This window comes from Tetrao urogallus, assembly GCF_951394365.1.
Source record: "Tetrao urogallus genome assembly, chromosome: 27".
In the NCBI taxonomy this organism is placed as follows: Eukaryota; Metazoa; Chordata; class Aves; order Galliformes; family Phasianidae; genus Tetrao; species Tetrao urogallus.
The window spans coordinates 1855083-1874846 of NC_136840.1; the positions used below are offsets into that span (position 1 = coordinate 1855083).

At 47.5% G+C, this 19764-nt stretch overlaps 1 protein-coding gene across 1 annotated transcript in view; it reads left to right on the forward strand.

Moving 5' to 3' along the window:
* Positions 1-3522: 3522 nt before the first annotated feature.
* The window catches only part of ANK1 (ankyrin 1), a gene marked incomplete at both ends in the record, with an annotated part of 46938 nt that continues 30696 nt past the window's right edge, over positions 3523-19764 (forward strand). Inside the window, one exon of the mRNA XM_079547429.1 lies at positions 3523-3648. Within this exon, the coding sequence (XP_079403555.1) occupies positions 3523-3648 (126 nt within the window). The remainder of the gene's footprint in view (positions 3649-19764) is intronic.

Below are 19764 nucleotides of genomic sequence, written 5' to 3' on the forward strand. Positions count from 1 at the left end.
TGTTCTTCCCTCAGAGCAGAGCAGGACTCCAGCTATGCTTCATTCCTGGAAACACCTTGTAGGCAAACAGGACTTTGTTTCTGTTCTTCCCTCACACGAGGTTCTGTTCTGCAGGGCAGCTGTGTGTTGAATTGGCATATAGAAGCCTTGTTCATTTGTGTGACCATTTCCTTAAGGGTTCTCCTTGCTTTCCCTTGCCCAACCCTTTATCCTGTGAGCTCTTTGCAACAGGACTGTTGATGATTGCCATTTGTCTGACATGGTAGAATCCCAATCTGTTACTGAGGTACCAGAGATAGAGTACAGATATTCTGTTTTCAAGGAAAAAGTGTTAAATACAGTGCTCTGTGTCAAATAATTAAATAAGGCTCTTTAAAATCTTCTTTTATAGTATTGTGCTGGCTCTACGTGCAGGTGGTGTCTTTCAGCTGAAGGAGGAGGTTTGTGTATTGTCATCCTCCATTTCTCCATTTTGAAGTGGAGCCTAACTAAAGGGAGCCTACAAACAGGAGGGGAACCAACTCTTGGAAAGGGGAGATGACAGCAGGACGAGGGGAAATGGTTTGAATTGAGGGAGGGGAGATGGAGGTTGGATGTCAGGGGGAAGTTCTGTGCTGTGAGAGCGGTGAGGGGCTGAACAGCAGCCAGAGAGGCTGTGATGCCCCATCCATCCCTGGAGGTGTTGGAGGCCAGGTTGGATGGGGCCCTGGGCAGCCTGGGCTGCTATCAAATGTAGAGGTTGGTGGCCCTACGTGTGGCAGGGGGTTGGAGATTTGTGATCCTTGAGGTCCCTTCCAACCCTGGCCATTCTGTGATTCTGTGATTCTGTGAAGTGTTGTTGTATTTCTCCACTAGGAACAAGCAGCAACAAGAATATGATCCATAAAGTGTTTTCTTCTTTCCTCTGTATTTCCTCAACATTTCTTGCTGTCCCTGAACAGAGTCCTGGCTCCAGTCTGAAACAGCAAGAACACTGAAGAAGATGAGCTCTTCCTCATGTATAGCAGATCTCCATGGTCACTTTATCAACCATGCACCACACACCAGCACACAAAAGCTGAATATCAACCCAAGGCAAGTGCTTCACAACTTGGAATATTGCATTTGCAAGCCTCTGAGAAGGACAACCTTGTGTATAAAACAGAGAGAATGAATTCCATTTAACTTAGTCTCTGAAATGATGCTGTCAGCATTCAAAATAGATGTTTCAAAATCAATGTCTGTGGTCATTTTTTGCATCCTACTTTAGGCAAGATTGCAGTTACTTTAGAACTGTCCTTGTCCCCTCTTGGTTTGTGTTAAGAGGGAATGCTGTCGAAATCAAAGCAAATTGCAGAGCTTGGTCCTCAGCAAGCACTCAGACCTGCCCTGGCACAGACAGCAAGAGGTCAGCGGGTGATTGTAGAAACTCTGAAGACAAAGGAAAGCTGAAAATAGTCCCTTTAGAGGCCATTGCAGATGCTCTCTGTGCATCCAGCTGTAAGACAGACACTTCAGTGTGTTAGCAAACGTGACCACTGTCCTCAGGAAATCCTGTGCAGGGCTGGATGAGTCCGAGCAGCAAATGATGGTGCAGGAAGGAGGCAGAAAGGGAGAGATGATGTTCTGAGAAAGCACTGCCTGGAAGCTCTGACATAAATGGAAAGAGTATAGATTTTTAGTTGTTATAAATATGGTGCCTCTGGCCTTTAGTTGTTTTAAATATGGTGCCTCTGACCGTTGCAGCTGTGCACATGGCATCTCCTGCCTATGGAGCGTTGTGCTGTGTGGTTTCTATTTAATTCTGGTTTGTCTTTTTTTGTTTTTTATGTGCATATTCACAAGATGTATGAAGATGTGTAGCTCTATCTGAACCTGAGAGTTGTGTTTCTCCATATGGGTTCAGGTCAAAGAACTAAAGCTGCTCTTGGAAAAGACTTGTAAAATGTGATGATTTCCTGTTCTTAGATTTTATTAGGACCCCGTAAACCTTTTCTGTATTCTCACCCATCACATTCTGAAAAAAACTCAGATACATAAACCTGTTTTCTGTTCTTTGGACTCTTCTTGGTCTGTGGGTAAAGCAAGAGAATTGGAAGGACTTCAAAGGGAAAAGAAATGCAGGAGAACTTAGCCAGAAAAGTGACCTACATTATCTACAGTTAATTCTGCATTTCTCAGCTTCCCATCTCTCTACATAACCTGTAAGGGTCTGTCAGGTAGTTGCTAAGGAATTGACATTAAACCCTACTTCCCCATCTTTTGACACGAAAGGGACCTTTCTGTCTAAAATAGGATGAGCTACGCCAAAAACCTGCAGCGTATGTTGGGCAGATGATGCTCCCAGTGCTCTGCCCATAAGTTTGCAGATGGGTGACATTTTGGGGGCAGAGGGAGAGCGGAGAATGGAACTGATAAAAGTGCAGACCCCAGTTTGTGCCCGGACCCCTCCTGCGCTGATGCAATCTGCAGGAACAAAAATTACATCTCTGAGCTAAATCCCTGACTTCCAACCTGTGGTTTGTTTTGCTTTGGAAGGGAGGCTGCAGGTAAAATGGTCAGATGAGCATGGAGAAGAGGTGACTGCCTCCAGGTGCCACGACCAGGGATCCTCTGCTGATGTCTGTGGGGCAGGAGCTGGGGTATCTGGTTTTCTTCTCTGCAGCTGTGTAGTCAAGGAGCAAACCTAGCCCCTGGTTTCTGTCTCCCATTCACAGCCAAGATCCCTCCCCTCCCGTCGCTGTTCACTCAGTGAAGAGATGAGAGCAGAAAAGGATGCTGTTAAGCTGCACTTTGCTCCACCGTTTGGCACAGCCTTTGCAGCATTGACTGTTTTCTGAGCAGGGATGCTGCCTGCCTTCTAAGCAACGCAGCGATCGCCTACTGCTCCCCCTGAAAGGAGCTGGAATCACAACCAGCCGCATCGGCCGCTGCACAGAGAGTGACTGAGGGAATCGGAGAGACTGGAATATGTGCCTGCCTCAGCAGCACTGCAGTGGTAGAGCCACCGACTGACTACATGCAGGTTACTGCTTTCAATGTATTGCTACGGAGAGAACAGAAGTCGAGATGAAATGCAGCGGCCTCCTTTTCCTCTGCTTCTCTGCTGTCATCGTGCATTAATTGCTGAGAGTTATTTTTCTTCCTATGGCTAGCTGCCTGCATCTCTTTTCATACTGCAGGAGAGGCAGTGAGGGAGCGAGCACAGCACAGCCCGGTGCCCTGTCCCATCAAGAGGGTTCTGCATGATGTGCCAGTGCAGTCAGGGGCTGCTGCAATGGTGCACAGAACCTCTGGAACAGCTGGATTTGGGATTATTAATGCTTTATAAAGGTGTTCTGGACTCCATCTAGCAATTAGCCGGAGACACCGTCTGTCCTTTGGGGCTTGTTGTCTGCTTTCTATCTTCCTCTCGTTACTGGTTTCACATCCATCTGGGTCGACAGCATTCGAGCTGGAAAGGGACCTTCCTGGCCAGGAACAGGAGTGCGCTGTGCAGAAAGTGCCGCTGCGAGCTCTGGAGCAGCTGCAGTCTGACCAGCCATGGCTCAAGCAGCAAAGCAGCTGAAGAAAATCAAAGACATCGAGGCTCAGGCTCTACAGGAGCAGAAGGAGAAGGAAGAATCCAATCGCAAGCGCAGAAATCGCTCTCGGGACCGGAAGAAAAAGGTCAGTGATGCTGGGGTGAGCAGCCCTATATTCAGATGCCTGTTCTTGTGGCAGTGGGTGCTGTTTGCTTTTGGAGGGGGGGAGATGATGAGGGGCACTCTGTTCCCAGAACAAATCCATGCACACAAGGAAGAGTCCCTACAAAACAGAAGACAACTTTTGGGGCCAGGAGTCTGCTGTTTATCCTGACAGTGCAGGGATGGGGGTAGAAAAAAAGGAGGGTGAAGGGAGAGAGGAAGCAAAGGGTTTGTGTAAGCATCAAAGGCTCACTTAGCCTATTTCCAAGTCCTTTCATCATCTGCTAGTAATGGATTTGATCTCTGGGATAAATTTTCTGTCTTTCAGCTTCATGCAGTCTCCCAGAGACTGCAAAGGAGCAGGTGACACTTGCCCCTTTTTCCGGTGAGGAGTGTTTCTAATATTCTGCCTGTGCCCTGCTTCTGCCAGGACATTGCACCCAGGGTACAGTGACAGCAGGCCACCTGGGGAGAAGGAGCAGTTTTGTGCAGGGACCGAGTGCTCTGCTGCTGCTGCGTGGCACAGACAGTGTTGGTGAGGGGGATGTGGTTCATCCCTCCCAGCAAAGGCATCACGCTCGCAGGCAGCAGGGGGCCAGAGCAAGAAAAGGTGCCTGTCCCCTCTGCCGACATCAGCACGCAGGAGCCTGGGCTCTGCCTGCTGTTCTGAGCTGTAGCACCTTTCTGGAAAGCCACTGTCAGTTTTTCTTGCTGCCAGCTCTCCGCAGGAGCAGATGTGTGGCTAAGATTGCTTTGCTGCTGCTTGAAGATCTCTTGTTCTTCTCACAACAGGGCCTGATGTCTATGCTATACACCAGTGCAGAGAGGCTAAGAGGAATGAGGTGACACCAAGGGTAATCCAGGGTATGTGTGAGAGGAGGTTGCAACACAGAGATGTCTTAGGGGGCTTCTCCTCTGTATTTAGCAAAAGAGTCTGAGACTGCTGTGTATCTCCTGTGAGCAAGAGGTTTACAGCAGACTTCTGTTGCTTAGAATGTGTCAACGGCTGCTTCTGCACAGCCATGAGAGAAGTCCTGCTGATGGAGCAGAGCAGGCACTGCTGAGCAGCCCTCAGAGTTTTATTTTCTGCCCCACTGCCAGACAGGTGCCCACTTAGGCAGTCTGGGCTAGTCCTGGGCACTGGAATCCCAATTTCATTCATGCCTGTTTGAAGAGAATGCTCATCCCTTGCGAGCCTTTGAGAAAACCGTGTTATTCCCTTCTGCCCCTCACCATGAATCACGGTGCCAGCATGTCTCAGTGATGGACTGGGAAATCCAAGGATCTCTGTAAAGTATCTGGGCTTCTTCAGGTGGAAAGGACCAGGGGGGACCTTCTTGTCAGCTCCTTGTGAGAGACTTGAGTTATGCTTACTGCCAAGACAGTGACATAAACAATGAAGGTGGCAAAACTCCCCTGAATAAACCCAGGGGCTCTGATTCTCTGAGATCACAGAATCACAGAATCACAGAATTGTAGGGGTTGAAAGGGACCTCCAGAGATCATCGAGTCCAACCCCCCTGCCAAAGCAGGTTCCCTACAGCAGGTCGCACAGGTAGGCATCCAGGCAGGTCTTGAACATCTCCAGAGAAGGAGACTCCACCACCTCCCTGGGCAGATGAAATAGATCTTGCAGCCATAAGCATTGCAGTGCACTATTCAGGACTGTCACAGCATGGGGGACATGGTGCAAGGTCTTCTTGGAGAATTCAGCAGGATTCTGGCACACTGCAGAGTACCTGAGCTTCAGCTTTCCTTTCCCAAGCATTATGCTCAGGGAACATGCTTTGGGAAGGGAAGCTGGGCTGCCTCACAGCTCAGCCTAAAGTCAGGACAGACAGAGCCCCTGCTTGCCCTCCATTTCTTCTGGGACCAAAGCTGGGGTGAGGGATGCTTTTGCATGGGGCTGAGCACTGGGATGTCTGACCAGGGCAGCCCAGGAGGGCTCTGTGTTTGCAGAGAACAGTGAATTTGGAAAGAGCAACAGACAGATAGAAAGTCTGTAGACAGCAGCTTGTCACTGGGTATGGGGCCTTTTAACTACCACACTGGCAAGTCAAACATCGCTTTCTTCAGTGATAACTGCTTACTGCATGCAGGCTCACAGCTTTTCCCTGCAGGGCCTTTTACTCTTCTACAGAGCAGCTTGTCTCTTATGCCATCAGAAAGCAGTTAAGGAGTTCTACTGTGAACCAGGAGATTTTGCTATAGGAAAAGTCCTCCCTTCTTATCCCCTGCTTCCCACCACCTGAGTGTCTGCAGTGGTGGCAGTTTATTGCACAAGTCTGTGTTGGCACCACAGCAAGGGCTACCAGAACATGTTGGAGTTTTCTCATTCTGTTTTGCAGCAGCAGCTGAGGGGGTCTCCATGTTAGCCATGTTAGCTTGGGTGCCTGGCTGGTGCCTTGGAAGTCTGCATGCAGCTTACCACATATCCACACAGGAGGCCTCTCTGTCAAAATACTCTCACACTGCCATCAGTGTGGACTGAAAACGTTGTGTTACTGGATCCTTCCACTTCTCCACATGTGCCAGCTGGTTGTCTCTTGCTCTTTATGCAAACACAGGCTCCTGTGGGCAGAGACTGTTTGCCCTGAGTTTGCACAGCGCTGTATGTTTATATCTTGGTCTGTATCTGAGCCCACTGCTGCAATTCACTTTATTGGTGTCAGTAGCAGAGGGACAACCAGTCATCCTAAGAGGTGCTAACAAAGCAGTGGAGGCCACAGAACAACTTGCTTCTAACTCCATGCAAGCTGATGCTGTCTATGCCTTGGGGCACGAGTGGTTTGCATTCTGCAGCATTTCCAGCCATTTTTGTGTTGTTGTTTTGTTTGTTGTGTGTTCTGTGATGCACCCTCTCAGTACGTTCAGAGTAAGTTTTGCTTGGGCTCTACAGAACAGAGCCCAGCGCCTGCACTGCTGCCTCTATTTTGTTTGCTTTGAACAAGGAGAATTAAGCCACTTTTTTTCTCTTTTCACTGCTATTTCCTTTGGCTTGCAATTGTCCAAGGTTAGGACAGTCTGTCAATCTGAATTTGTACAGTATCTCACACAATACAGCCTTGAATGCTAAAGGAAAATGTTTCCTAATGAGAAACTTTCAGCATAAAACTTCTGGCTGTTTTCCTAGTTGCCCATTTCCAGGAAACAAAACAGACTACTTTGAAGGCATATGTCTCCCTGCTATCAGATAGCAACCCGTGCTTGGTGCAGAGTTTCCTCTACGTGCTGCAGCAGGAAATACTTCAGTGCTCATTACCTTATACTCAAATACATCACAGAAGGAGTCAGAAGAAACTCCACTGTTATCTTCTGCCTGAAGCTTGATGCTGTGCTGTGGAAGTGAGGAGGGGCATGGAGTATCAGGGCAACCAAAGCCTTTGAGAGTCAAGGAAGTACCACTGTGAATGTAACCAGGGTAGTGTGTAGGCAAAGAATTAGAGTGTGTTTCTAGGAATGGGCTCAGTCATTAGCCATATAGCTGTTATCTAGGCTTAGGAAAGGACTTTGCAATCGCAGTGCCATCTTAAATCTTTGTGTGTGTTGTGTGTGTGCTGGGTTCGAGACAGCAGTGCAAGGATGAACCTTTTCTGCTGTAAGAGTCCAGGGTGTAAAGCTGGGAAACTGTTTTGTATCGCAGCTGCTGATAGACTGGGGCAAAACTGAGCTCCTTTAAGGTGATCCAATGCACCGACTGATGTCGCAGTGGTGGAGGATTTACATCCCCGCCTCTGTCTGCCGAGTGTGCCAACAAGGAATTGATTTGTGTGACAAGAAGGTAACTGTGACCCTCCGAGCACTGTCAAGGTTGTTGGGGAAGCAAGTCCTGTCAGGATCTGGGGAGGATTACATCAGCCGGCTGCACCGTGAGGAGATTCAGACTTTGTAGAAGCGTAATAAATATTTAGTTTGTGTTTTAGGCTGGCTTGGGAAGTATGGGGGCTGCGTGTGATGACAGCTTCCTCTGATGCTGTTGATCTGACCTGCCACTGGAGTGCTGTGCGGATGGAAAAGCTGTCAGGAGGAGAGAAAGCATCAGCGCTGTGCTGGGCTCTGTGAGCACCCACTGAGGCCTCCCTTCCAACCCTTTCTGTGTCTCTGTTTCTTTCTGGCATGGAGTCAGAAGGTAGAGGAGACTCTTTCAAACTTACTTTTGACTAAACTCTGTCAAATTTCACTCGCTGCCACTCGCAACCACCCTCCAGCATTTCTTCCATTAGCTTGTAATGCAGCATACGCTGGTTGTAATGGGAGCATCTGTCCTCCTAACATTCAGGTTTTCTTTCCAGTGATGACATAAAGTATGGGAGGAGGGCTGGCAGAGGGCAGGGTGTGTCATATTTACGTGCAGAAATCAAAATGGCAGTGCAGAAATTAGACTTCCCTCCGTGCTCCTGCAACAGCAGAGAGGTTACAGGAGCTTGTGGCTGAGCACGTGACATTGCAATGGGCGCAGCCCAAGAGATCTTTCAGATGGCCCAGTTAGAAAAACCAGAACACGTATTCAGCAGCGGTTCCTTTTACTTCTCTCACTGCCCGCCTCGGCTCTTGGCGGATGCGGTGCTCAGCTGATCTCTCAGGTAAAGGGAGCTGATGTATAATGGGCCGTGTTTGACTGCTTTCCCAAATTGCACACAAAAACTCAAGTCAGTTGTAAGTGAAGAACAGCGTGTGCACTGCTGAGCTAGCAAGGCATTTCAGAGCCTGTGCATCTGTCCTTTCCTGACATTTCCAGACAAGGAACTGCAGCGCCGGTGATGGGAGGGGGAGTGGCTGGCGTGTAAAACATGAGCTGAATGTAGGCATCTGGAAGGAAAGGATGGGAGGTCGGAGCAGCCCCTGCTGCTGCAGGCACGCATCGGCGGGGGGAGGAGGCACGCAGACAAAGCTGGTGCCATTCCACACGGCTGCTTTGCAGGTTCTTAAATTATTCAGGTAATAACGGTATCCATGCAGGTTTGGTGAACCCTCCAGATATCAAGATACTGGGACGAGGCAAGCAACATTTTAAACCTTGCAGCATTCCAAAATCGATTTCCGGTGCAAAGTCTTTTAAGTGCGCCCTGTCCTCTGTGCCTGGTCCCCTGTGCAGTGTGGAGCATCCCAAGGGTCTGCCCAAGCAGAGCAATTCCTATGTGCAGGGGATGAGGCCAAGGATGCCTTCTGTGACAGACCTGAGCTTGGCAGCACGTGCAGCTCGCTTTGTTCATGATAAGAAGCTGCTTCTATTGTGCTGCAGCTGAGGCACAGCAGGCTAGATGTGAGCTCGAAGGAAAGCAGCTTTACAGAGAGCTAAAATTAGAAGTTTGGTCTGAATTATGCTAATTCATTTTAATTGCCTAAGTATGTCAGTGTTCTTCAGAAATGTACAGTCACTTCGCCGGTCTGGGAAGATGCAGCATCACTGGAGGCATGATGAAAGGATGGGTCAAGGATTGCAGAGATTTCTGGGTTCTCTGCCCTACTTCTATCTCTGTAGCAGCCATCACCTCCAGCTCTCAGAGTGCCATGAGGGTGGGTTCTGAAAACTGCCCCTGGAGTGGATAGTCTCATTCAAATCTGAGTGTGCAGAGGGCATCCTCCCGGACATGGGGAGATTTCTGACATCTCAGGGACAGTTCTGCACAGCAGAACCATCTGAAAATTCACATTTCCTTTCACAGATGAACTGTGTCATGTTTTGAGCCACAGTGCTGCAAACAGCAGCAAAATCCAAGCTCCCTTCCTATTTGCAAACCAAATTTTGCTGAGTGGCTGAAACACGAAGCCGGAGCCATACAGGTCTGTGTAGGGCTGCAAATATAGGGGACTGTGTTAAATCTAGGACTTTGGAATGTTGCAGTGAGAAATCTACAGTAGAAACAAAAGTAGCAGGTATTCACCAAAGTGTCTTGGGGAGGCGGAGGGAGAGAATGCAGCAGCAGGAGAGCATTCAGAAAACAGATGAGGCTTCTATATTTATACAGTGATGAGGGAAGAGGGAGAGAGTGCGTGCGTGTCTGTCTGTCTGTATGTCTGCCTGCTCAGGTCACTGAGAAGCCTCTTACTTAAGCAAAAACGTACAATAGAAGCCAACACCAAATAGAAGTGATGGTTACAGTCCTCTACTGTAGTGTGGTAACGGGACTGTTCAGGTCCTGCAGTGTGTGCTCATATCTGTATGTTGGACGTCTGCTATGGGAAATGCAGAGAACACAGTGCCTAAAGCCTTTGCAGAGTACAAACTGTGTTTATACTTAAACTACTTGAACATACCTTAAACTATGTTATATCTTCAGCTCATCTGGTGGTCACTGCAAAGGAATAGTAAACATATTTCTACTTTTCGTACAGTGATGTTTGTTCAGAAAACAAAAGATTCTGAATAATCTACAGGAAAACTTTTGTGTGTTCAGAGTCCATTTAATTCCGTCCTGATGCCATGCCTGGAAGGGGAGCTCTGTGTCTTACCCAGGACTTGCTGATTACAGCACAAAGCAAAGAATAAGATAAATGCCATGAGGAGTGCTGCTTGGTGGATGAGACAGACAGGTGTGGGGTGAGCTGAGGACAGTTTCAGCTTTGACAGTGCGCTTCCTACTTGCACTGAGCATCTCCAAACAGAAACTGGATGGGAGCTGCCCCTGTCTGTGGATGGTCCCCACACAGGGTCTCCCAACCTTGGGTGAGCGTGGTGGGAAGTGTTGTTCTGGGTTTTCCAAGCGTTTGACCTTTCCATCTCCAAACACGTTGCAATTAAACTCGATGTCTTCTGTCCCCAGCTGCAGGCACTGCTTCTCGTGCAAAGCACTGTGCCTTAGCATGCTCACATTGCTCTGCTTGGAGAGAACTGCTCTACTGAGCAGTAGATGCTATTCCACAGCCCAGCTCTGTGTTGTCAGTTAAAGCATAGTTGCTCTGAATGATACTCAAAAACTTCAGAATCTCTCGTACAAGAAGAGCAGGGCTGTTTTGGGCTGTACCTTTCTCTCACTGTCAAGCCTTAGGCAGAGACCATGTGCCAACTAAACTTGCTCTTTCAGTCTTCTGAATGGGGAGGGGAGAGTGTGAAAGGTGTCCTCCTTTGGTCTGCCTGGGAATCAGCTCTGCTTTGTTGATGACTGGCGTGAGTTGTCACTGGGCGCTGTAATTACAAGCACGCCTCTTCCATTTCTAGGTTCTTACTCTGATGTTTGAATCAATAATGTTTTGCTGTTCATTGTTTCCATGGTTTTCGTTATAGGAGTAAATAGTCTGTTCTTAAATAAGATGCTGAACTTCAATCATTCCGTTCCCTGTCCTTGCAAGTCTCTGCATGGATCTCCTTTTCAGCTGCTTCTCTCTGCTCCTAATTTTCCTTGCGGTGGATGAAAGACCTCAGGCTGGTGATGAGCTTGAGGAGTGGTGGTGTGGGGATGGGAAATGTGCTGCAGAGCTCTCAGAAAGGGAAAACTTATCTAACTGGCTTGCTATGCTGTACTTGTTTTCCCTTTAGTGGGGACGGTTACAGTTCTGCTTCTCAACTTAAAAGCTGAAATAGAAAATATATCTGTGGGCCACTGTCTTTCTCGTGACAATATTTCAGCTCTTGGGCAAGAGATGCCTTCATAGGGTCTATATTTGTCCTGCAGGCTATGATTTTCTCATCTTTTCCCTTCTCCAGCTCTGTTCCTGGCAGGATTAGCTCAGCTCGCTAGATTTGGTCCAAGCAGAAATTGCTCAGTGAAGCATGGCATGGCAGCTCTCTTCACACACAGGTTGGCCATGCATTGATGCACAATAACGTGTTCCTGTTAAAAAAACAACGTGATGGCCAGCAGGCTGATCCCTATCTGCACATAGCAGGAAAAATGCCGCCCGTCAAGCCTGCTGCAGTGCTAAGATTGCAGTAAAAGCAGCTACAGCATCACAAGGCAAAAGTATAAAATATCTGCTCTCCATCAGTACTACATCAGCACAGCTCCTCCACATAACTTGTTGAACTCATCCCCATCAATAGGGTCAACAGGGAGAAATGCATCTCAGACCAGCCAGCAACCAGTCCACAACTGCAGTAGTGAAGCACTTCCTTTATACAGCAGGGAGATCAAGTCTGCATTGGAAAGGGGCATTGCATGTTGGCTATTGTGGTCTGCAGGCTTCCTCCCTGAAGCAGTGGTGTGTTTTTACACATTGTGCTGCAAATAAATGCAACCCTGCACACAGAAGACAAAGGAAGGTGGCTCAGAAATATCACACGATCCTGTAGATTGCTCTTGGCGGAAAGAATCTATCGCGACCTGTTGGGATAAAGAAAGGAGCTCAGCATCCTCAGAATTGCCTCTGTAGTTCTTGTGAGATTTCAGGGGAAACATCAAACAATCAAACAAAAAAAAAAAACCAGCCCAAAGAAAGCAATGTGCTTTTTGTACTTTTTCTGGAGCTGCAACCACTACGGTTAGCTCCACTCCTCCAGCTGTCTGCTCTGTGCTGCCAACTGCTGAGCTCTGCCAGCAGGTTACGGGGAGAACGTGAGGGTGTAAGGCAAAAAGTACCTCAAAAATATGCACTAATCATGTTTGTGTTTACATTAAGAGATGTAGGGCATGCTGACGATGTGATTGTGAGCTACCAGGAAACAGTAGAGATTCAGGGAGTCTTTTTGGGTGCTGAACCATGAAAACAAGGACCTAATTTTGACTATGGTTCTGAAGGTCAGCACGAGCAAACATGCATACAAACATGTTGTTTGGAAGATGCTTCCAAGGTACAATAGATTGCAAAAAGGTAAGAGAAGAGACTGCAGAGCTGGGGGCTTTCAGCTGCAGCTGTGGAATTTAGGATGTCATTAAAATGAATGTGCTGGGAATGGCAGAGTGCAGGACATAGACATTATTTCTGTAGGAGACCACTTTGGGTGCCTGCTTTTCATGATGTAAAGCATATTCTGTTAGAAGTGTGCCATGAAACCCCCTCAAACAAATGAAATCTTCCTTTGTGCCCTCACATTTCAGGGCTCCTTGGCTTGCATTGGACCCCTACAATCTGGGTGCCCACCAAGGGTACACTGGGATGCAGGGGATGGTGGCTCACATTGTCTGTTACTGACAGCAAATCCTCAGGGAACCGTAGTGCTACATGCTACAAGACTATGCATCTTTGAAGGCATGCAGTTGTGCAGTGCTTTTTGGGCTTGGAGATGCCCTTTCAAGGCAGGGGATCTCTGTGAGCTCCTGGAGAGGGGATCAAGCAGCCTGCTTGTCCTGTGTTTCCCTTGTTCCTCATTGGGAATTGCTTCCTACTTCTCTGCCTGTGATGTGACAGGAGATGGGGATGGTATTAAGCTGCGTGTTGCTTGGCTCCACTGATGTTCTGACGCTGCAGCAGCCTTTTCCAGGCTCCTCATTAACTGCTCTGTGGCCAGCACTGTTCTGGTGCTCAGCTCCCAGCACTTGCTGCCAGTGCTGATAAACTGGAGTAACAGCATCTTGTTTTTGAATTATTTAGGGCAGATTTTTTATTAATAACTCAAATTACCCTGTGAAACAGCAGCTTGTCTGATGTTAAATATTAAACTCTGTTAAGTGTGTGAGCCGGGGCAGAGAGCAGCACGCTGTGACTGCTCTAGCAGCGGATGGCCACGGTGCCCACCATCGTGCATTAATCCCTGCTCCTCAGAGAGCCTCCATCTTTAGGGCAGCCAGATGCACCCCACACAGCTCCCCAGCTTCTGAATTGCATTTTGCATGCTTTAAACAGATCAGCACATCAAAGGCTGGCGGAGCCTCTCTCTGGCGTTTCCATGGCAGCAGCAGCTGAGAGGATTCGGATGTTTCTGGGGTGGGATGGTGCTGTTGGGTGCATTGGGGCAGAGGGGACTGCTGACCACGGCCAGCATCCTCATAGATCTGCTCAGTGCAAGGGGCTGTCTCCCCATTTTGGGGTGCTGTGATGCAGACCTCTGCCTCTGGACTGCCCACCTCAGCTTCCTCTGGTCTGGGAGAGAAGGATGCTGCGCTGCACAGCAAGTAGGTCAGCTGAGTTATAGCCTCAGAATTGCTTGCTGGTTGGTGCAATGAAGGAAAGGAGGTCATTTCAGTTGCCATTCCTGCTCCTTGTGCTGCTGCATCCTTTGGGAGATGATGACGTGGTAGAGATAATGCTGTCATGTGGTTTGTGGTGGGTATGGCATCATTGCAAGTTTCTCTGCAATCAGCTGAATTAATTCCAAACTCATGTGCATCAAAAGATGCGTTCTGTTTCCATTGCCTCCAGGAGCACAGCAGTCTCCAGCAGTCTCTGCTTCTCCTAGGCTAGACTAGACTCCCTAGAGCGACTGAGGACACTGTGTTCCTACATGGGCTTTCCAACTGATGCTATGTGTTTTGTCTACATCTCCAAAATAATGCTTTTTGAGTGCAAAAGCACTTTGCATTCAGAGCGAAACTCACAAGTCACAAGATCTTTCCTTTTCTTGCTGCTCATATCAGCTATGCATGCTCAGACCATCTTGCCTTCATCTCTAGAGTAAGGCATTCAGTTTTGGACACACTCTCTCTCATTTTATTTGAGATTGGGATTGATTAGCCTCAATCCCCATCCTATCCTATCCTATCCTATCCTATCCTATCCTATCCTATCCTATCCTATCCTATCCTATCCTATCCTATCCTGCCCTATCCTATCCTGCCCTATCCTATCCTATCCTATCCTATCCTATCCTATCCTATCCTATCCTATCCTATCCTATCCTATAGTGTTATCTTGCATTCCGATATCTTATTTAGTAAATTAACTCTCCTCCTCAGATCTGCTCTGTTTTCAGGCCCATCTCCCATCTCCTTACCCTTCCCCCTTGTCCCCTTTCCCCTTTCCTGGGGTGTGGGTCAGTGGGTCTCCCTGCCCCATTAGTCACAGCTGGACCAAACCAACCTGTAAACTGTCAGCATCCTCCCATCTCTTCTGGGCTGTGGTCCTATGGCCTGCTGTCCCCCCATCACAGACACAGACAGATCTAGAGATAACTCTGTGACACTTTCCAACAGTGAATACACCACACCTCCCATATAGTAGCTGACAGAGCTCTCAGGGGCAAAGTTCTGTAGCTGAGGTCAGAGAAAAGTGCTGATACTGCAGGTGTTCAGTGAAAGATGTCCACTGGGAGAAATAAAATAGCTGATCTCCTTCAAGTTTCGAACAATTGTGAGACTCTCATTAGCTCTGCTAGGTCAGTAGAGCTCTATCTTCACGCTTATTCTACAGAATTGCTCCCTTCCCAAAATCATGTACAAATGACTATTTCTGGGACTCTTCTTCTGTCATCCAGAAGCATCTTATGTAATTGAATTAGACCGTAGGAAAAGATACTGAGAGATGAAATCATCCTAAATGCTGATCGTTGAGAACAGGGCTGTGGGCATACAACAGAGGTGTGCACATCTCTTCTGAATCATTCATTAATTATCCTTAAATGGAACCCATGAGGTTCAAGATTTCAAGTGGATTTCTTGCAGGTCTGCCAAACGGTTCTTCAGAGCATTGCAGTAACTGGAGAACAACTGGCTGTTATACTGTGAGCAGCACACTGGTGTGAGCTGCTGCTCTTGCTGTAATGCTCATATCATGTTGTGCAGGCATGCCAAGGATGCTGAGGAAATAGATGAATCAATGGTATCTGGAATAGTCATGCCCACAAGATGCACAGTCATCAGAACATGAGTGGAAAAGAGTCCAAGGAAGCATTTGGCCTCTTAGCTTACTCAGCAAGGTGATCAGCAAAGGCTCAACAACGTGTTTCTAAGTTCTGGGATTGAGGTAAGGAGTAGGAAGCCACTTCTCAAGTAGGTTTTGTTCTGGGGTCTGCTCTGCACTGGCACTGCAAGCTGGTGGGGACCACCTATATAGGGCACCTTTATAGGGCAGCTCTGTGCCAGGATGAGCATGTTAATGTTGTCACAGTCCCTCTGGACAGCATCTGTAGAAAAAAGAGGAGTGACCTTGTGAGTGCAGAGTTTGCTTTTGATGGTACACGAAGCTCTGAGCTCCAAGAAGAACAGTTAGCATTGTTGGGATTTTTTTCTTTCTGCATGGGAGCCAGAAAAGCAGGGACAAATCCTGCTCTGCGAGCTCCTGCAGAACAAATATTCACCATAATCTCAATGGCTTTCCATCAAACAATCCCCAGGACTAAATATTAGCAACAAAAAATTTTTAGTAGTACTCTATAGTTTTCACAAATATTCTTGGCAATGGATTGTGTTTGATGTGGACTCTGTTGAGTGGATTCTGTTGATGATGGCATAACCCAGTCAATATCGCTCATCCACCTCCCAGGAGGGGAGCATCTAACCTCAATCCATTAGAGGCATGAAGAGGATGGAGGTTTCCCATGACTTATTTTCCTACGACTGTGCCTTGATTCTGTAACCACCCCTCATGCTAACCTGCAGCACAGCACTGTCACACACACAGCTGTTCCTGGAAATGGCTGTGCTGCACTTGCAGTGCCACCATGTCTCTCATCAATCCTCATTTCGTTATTTTTGCCCAGCTGCAATCCATGACTATTCAGAGGAAAAAGCTGTACAAGTTGCAGCTGACTGTGGCATGAATATTGATTGGAATTATTTCAATTTTTGGTGCAAACCTTCCTGCCTTGCTGTTGATATTTGAGCCTTTCATCAAACTCTAGAGCATTTCTGTGTCAAATCACAGGTGTACAGCTTGTTTTGCTTATTGCTCTGAATATCAAAATAACTCCCTCTGAGCTCTGTGCAGAGCTCCTGACACCTGTCGGACTGCTGCAAAGCTGGTGACAGGACTGCATACACCACAAAGCGCTGATTGAAGGCTTTTCTTGCTGGTACAAACTCAGAAGAAAATAATTTGAGAACTGAAAATTGAAAAGGTTTACAGAAATGGTTTCTAAGTTCTGTTCAATTGCTTGAAGTGATCTGATCAAACAGAACAGGAGGATCTTGGTGGGACCACGGCATTTAGGTGCACTGCAGACCTCAAAGACCAGGTGGCTGCTGAGAGTAGAGGTACAGCAAAAGGTTTTTCTTCCCCTTGATGCTGAGCAGCAGAGTCAGAAATTTCTTGCCAAAAGGAGCAGAGTGCATCTTGCCAGGTGGGGACTGTGCCTTCATCTGCTCTCACAGGATGTCAGTCTGCACTGCCTCCAGGCATGCATTACAGCTCAATGCTGGATGTTTGTCCATCTTGAGATCCCCAAATAGGCATAATAACATTTGGGAATCTCGGTGGATCTGTAATCTTGCTGTTACAGCAGAATCACTGGATTCAATAGGATCAATAGCTGGGCTTAATTAGCAGCAGCTTGATAAGGGTCTCCTTATGTCTTTCAGGTCGGCACCCGCCTGAGTGAAAGCAGAAACTTGTACCTAAAGCAGTAATTAAGAAGTGATTTGCCCTTGGCCCACATTGTGGGCATAATGCCAAGCTGATTTCCCAGAGCTGTTTTTTTCCAATTCAGGCTCAGTTAGGTGATACTCCTTGCTCTCAGAACTGCTTGGCCTTTAGCATAGGGAAAAAAAATTAAAACAACAACAACAAAAACAACAGCAGTTGTTAATGTTGTGGGCAAGATGTCTTCTGGTCCAATGGATGGGGAGCAAATGCAGAGGCTGCTGAGCATTTTCTATCTGTCTGTGCAGCCAGGACAGCAGAGCTAAGCTGTAGCATAGGCAAGAGTCCATGGATATTGCTTTTATGTGAGAATTCTGCACTTCTTTCATGTCTGCACTCAATGAATCTGAGTCTCTGAGATTTCTGTGCATGAATGAGCGTAAGATGAATTGGTCAGATAACATTTTCAGCTGCGTTGCCTGGCTCATCCAAATGAGGAGCAAAAAGAACATCTTACGGCTCGTATCGTAAAATGTCAAAGGGACACACAGTGAGGCCTTCTGTTTGATCAGTGTCAATGCAATGAGGGGCAAGGGCTGCCCAAACTTTCTGATGTCATGCTCAGACTGTTTCTTCTAAGAACCAAGCAGCAGTGATGCTGGTAGTAGGCAGTTTGTCTCTTGGAGTAAAAGGGCAGGCTGCTCTTTTCAATTTGCATTTCTGGATTTCCTTTGTGAATTCCACAGCTCAAACAGTTCTGAACTTATGGAAAGCCATGAAAGATTTCTTTGATCCAGGGGTACAATGGGAAAAGATTACCTATACTTACCTGCTGCTCAGCTTTGCAAATGCAGTCCAGTGGTTTTCTTGCAAGTTTTAATCTGCCTCATGCTTCTGGGTGCAGGTTTTTAGACTGATTTTGGAACAAGTATCTTCCTCTTTTCTCTCTCTCTCACACACACAAGAGGATGGGGAGGCAACCAGCATGACAACACGGCCTGGAAGATGTGAGAAAAGCAAATCTTTGTTCCTCTTCCATCACATAACACTGCACAGCTCCTGCTCTGACAGAAAGCTGAAGAGCAAGTGTCAGTGTGGCCCCTTCCATGCCCTTCCTCTGGCCCATGGCTGATGATTCCAGCACTTTGTAAGCCGAGGAATTGACATTAGAGAGGGAAGGCACCAGCAGTTCGCACTGACTTTCTGTGAAATGACAGATGCCAGAAACAACAAATGCCACAGGAAAGCAAGCTTGCTATGCTCAGAGAACTGCCTGCTCCTAGCATCAGAGTGCCTGGCTCAGCACTGCAGAGTGCTGTTATCTGCTTATTTATGCCTGCATCATGGCTATTCTTTCCTAGCAGAAGGAAGCAGCCTGACAGCAGCACTGGTTTTCATTGCAACTCTCTCCTTGCATGAAGCTCAGTACCTTCCATTACCCACAGCTGGGCAACAGCAACAGAATTGCTAAGGATTTAAATTATTCATCTTTTGTGCCTGACTCAGCCTTAAAATTGCATTCATGTTTCCTAAGATAACAGCTTGTTGACCAGAGGAGCCAGGGAGCTGGCTGCTCTTCGGAGCCTCAGCAGGTGACTGGAGCACAGGGACTGTTGTCCTCAGTAAGCAGAAAGGGGATGTGCTGGATAAAACAAACCCTGCTGCACACTTGTCCTTGCTCCAGGAGGCTGCAGTGATGGCTTGGAAGGGCAACTTCCCTTCAGTGACTTCAGCCCTGGACCTGTCCTAGCATTGTTTCTCAAGATGCTGAATGCAGGAAAGGATGTACATCATTCTCTGAGCAAAAGCACTGTGCTGTATCCTCAAAGAACTGAAGCCCACTGCTAAAGAGAGGTATTTACTCTTCCCCAAGGCAATGTGTGTGAGATACTCTGCTTCATGCACTCTCCATTCCCTTAAGTGAAAGGAAAATAACAGCTGAGAAGGGACTGGCAGCAGCCTGTGGTGCCCGGAGATCCCTTCTCTAATTACATGGAAGATAACAAGGCAGAGAAAGGAGCCCTGCATTCCTTCACAGCTACATCATAGTGCAGCTGAAGATCTTCTCCAGAGGCTCTCAGGAAAGGTCAGAGGCAGGACTCCGTATCTCTCAAAAAACAAACAAACAAACAAAACCCCAAACTTTTTGTGGTTGTAGGAGCAGTTTTCTTCAGGGATCCCCCCTTCCTCCTAACTGCTCACAGATCACTTCTCTGTGTCCCACCTCTGTCTGCAGTTGGTGCTGGAGTTCAATCTCAGGTGTAAACCTGTCATGCCGTGGCACTGAAGCACTAGGACTGCTGTGTGCTGTCACAGGACGGTAGGAGAGATTGTTTTTCCCTTGTATGATAGATATTATAGCATCTGGGGAACAGTGCTGTGACAACATCAGAGCCCTGGCTGGCAAAAATCTCCTTGAAGTCCTTGGGGTTTCACACAGGGGCACAAGAGAGCTGACAGCAATTATTCACTCTTTGTCCTGGATGCTTTTTCTCGACGTTGGTTTGCACTTTCTAACAGACTGTTTCTACTGCATCCACTGAAATCTCTTCCTTTTTCAGAGCTCTGATTTAGCTCTGTGTTAGCTAACTGAACATGCAATGTGATGCTGACTTGTGCAGTCTCAGAGGCCTGTAAGGAGGTGTTCACATAGGTGTACTGTGTGATACTGTGCAAAATCCCAGGGAGTGAGCAGTCCAGCCCATCTCAGTTCAAGCTCTGAAAACAGGTAAGTGTTAAAGCATTGCCTGAGACTTTTGAAGTGTTTTCA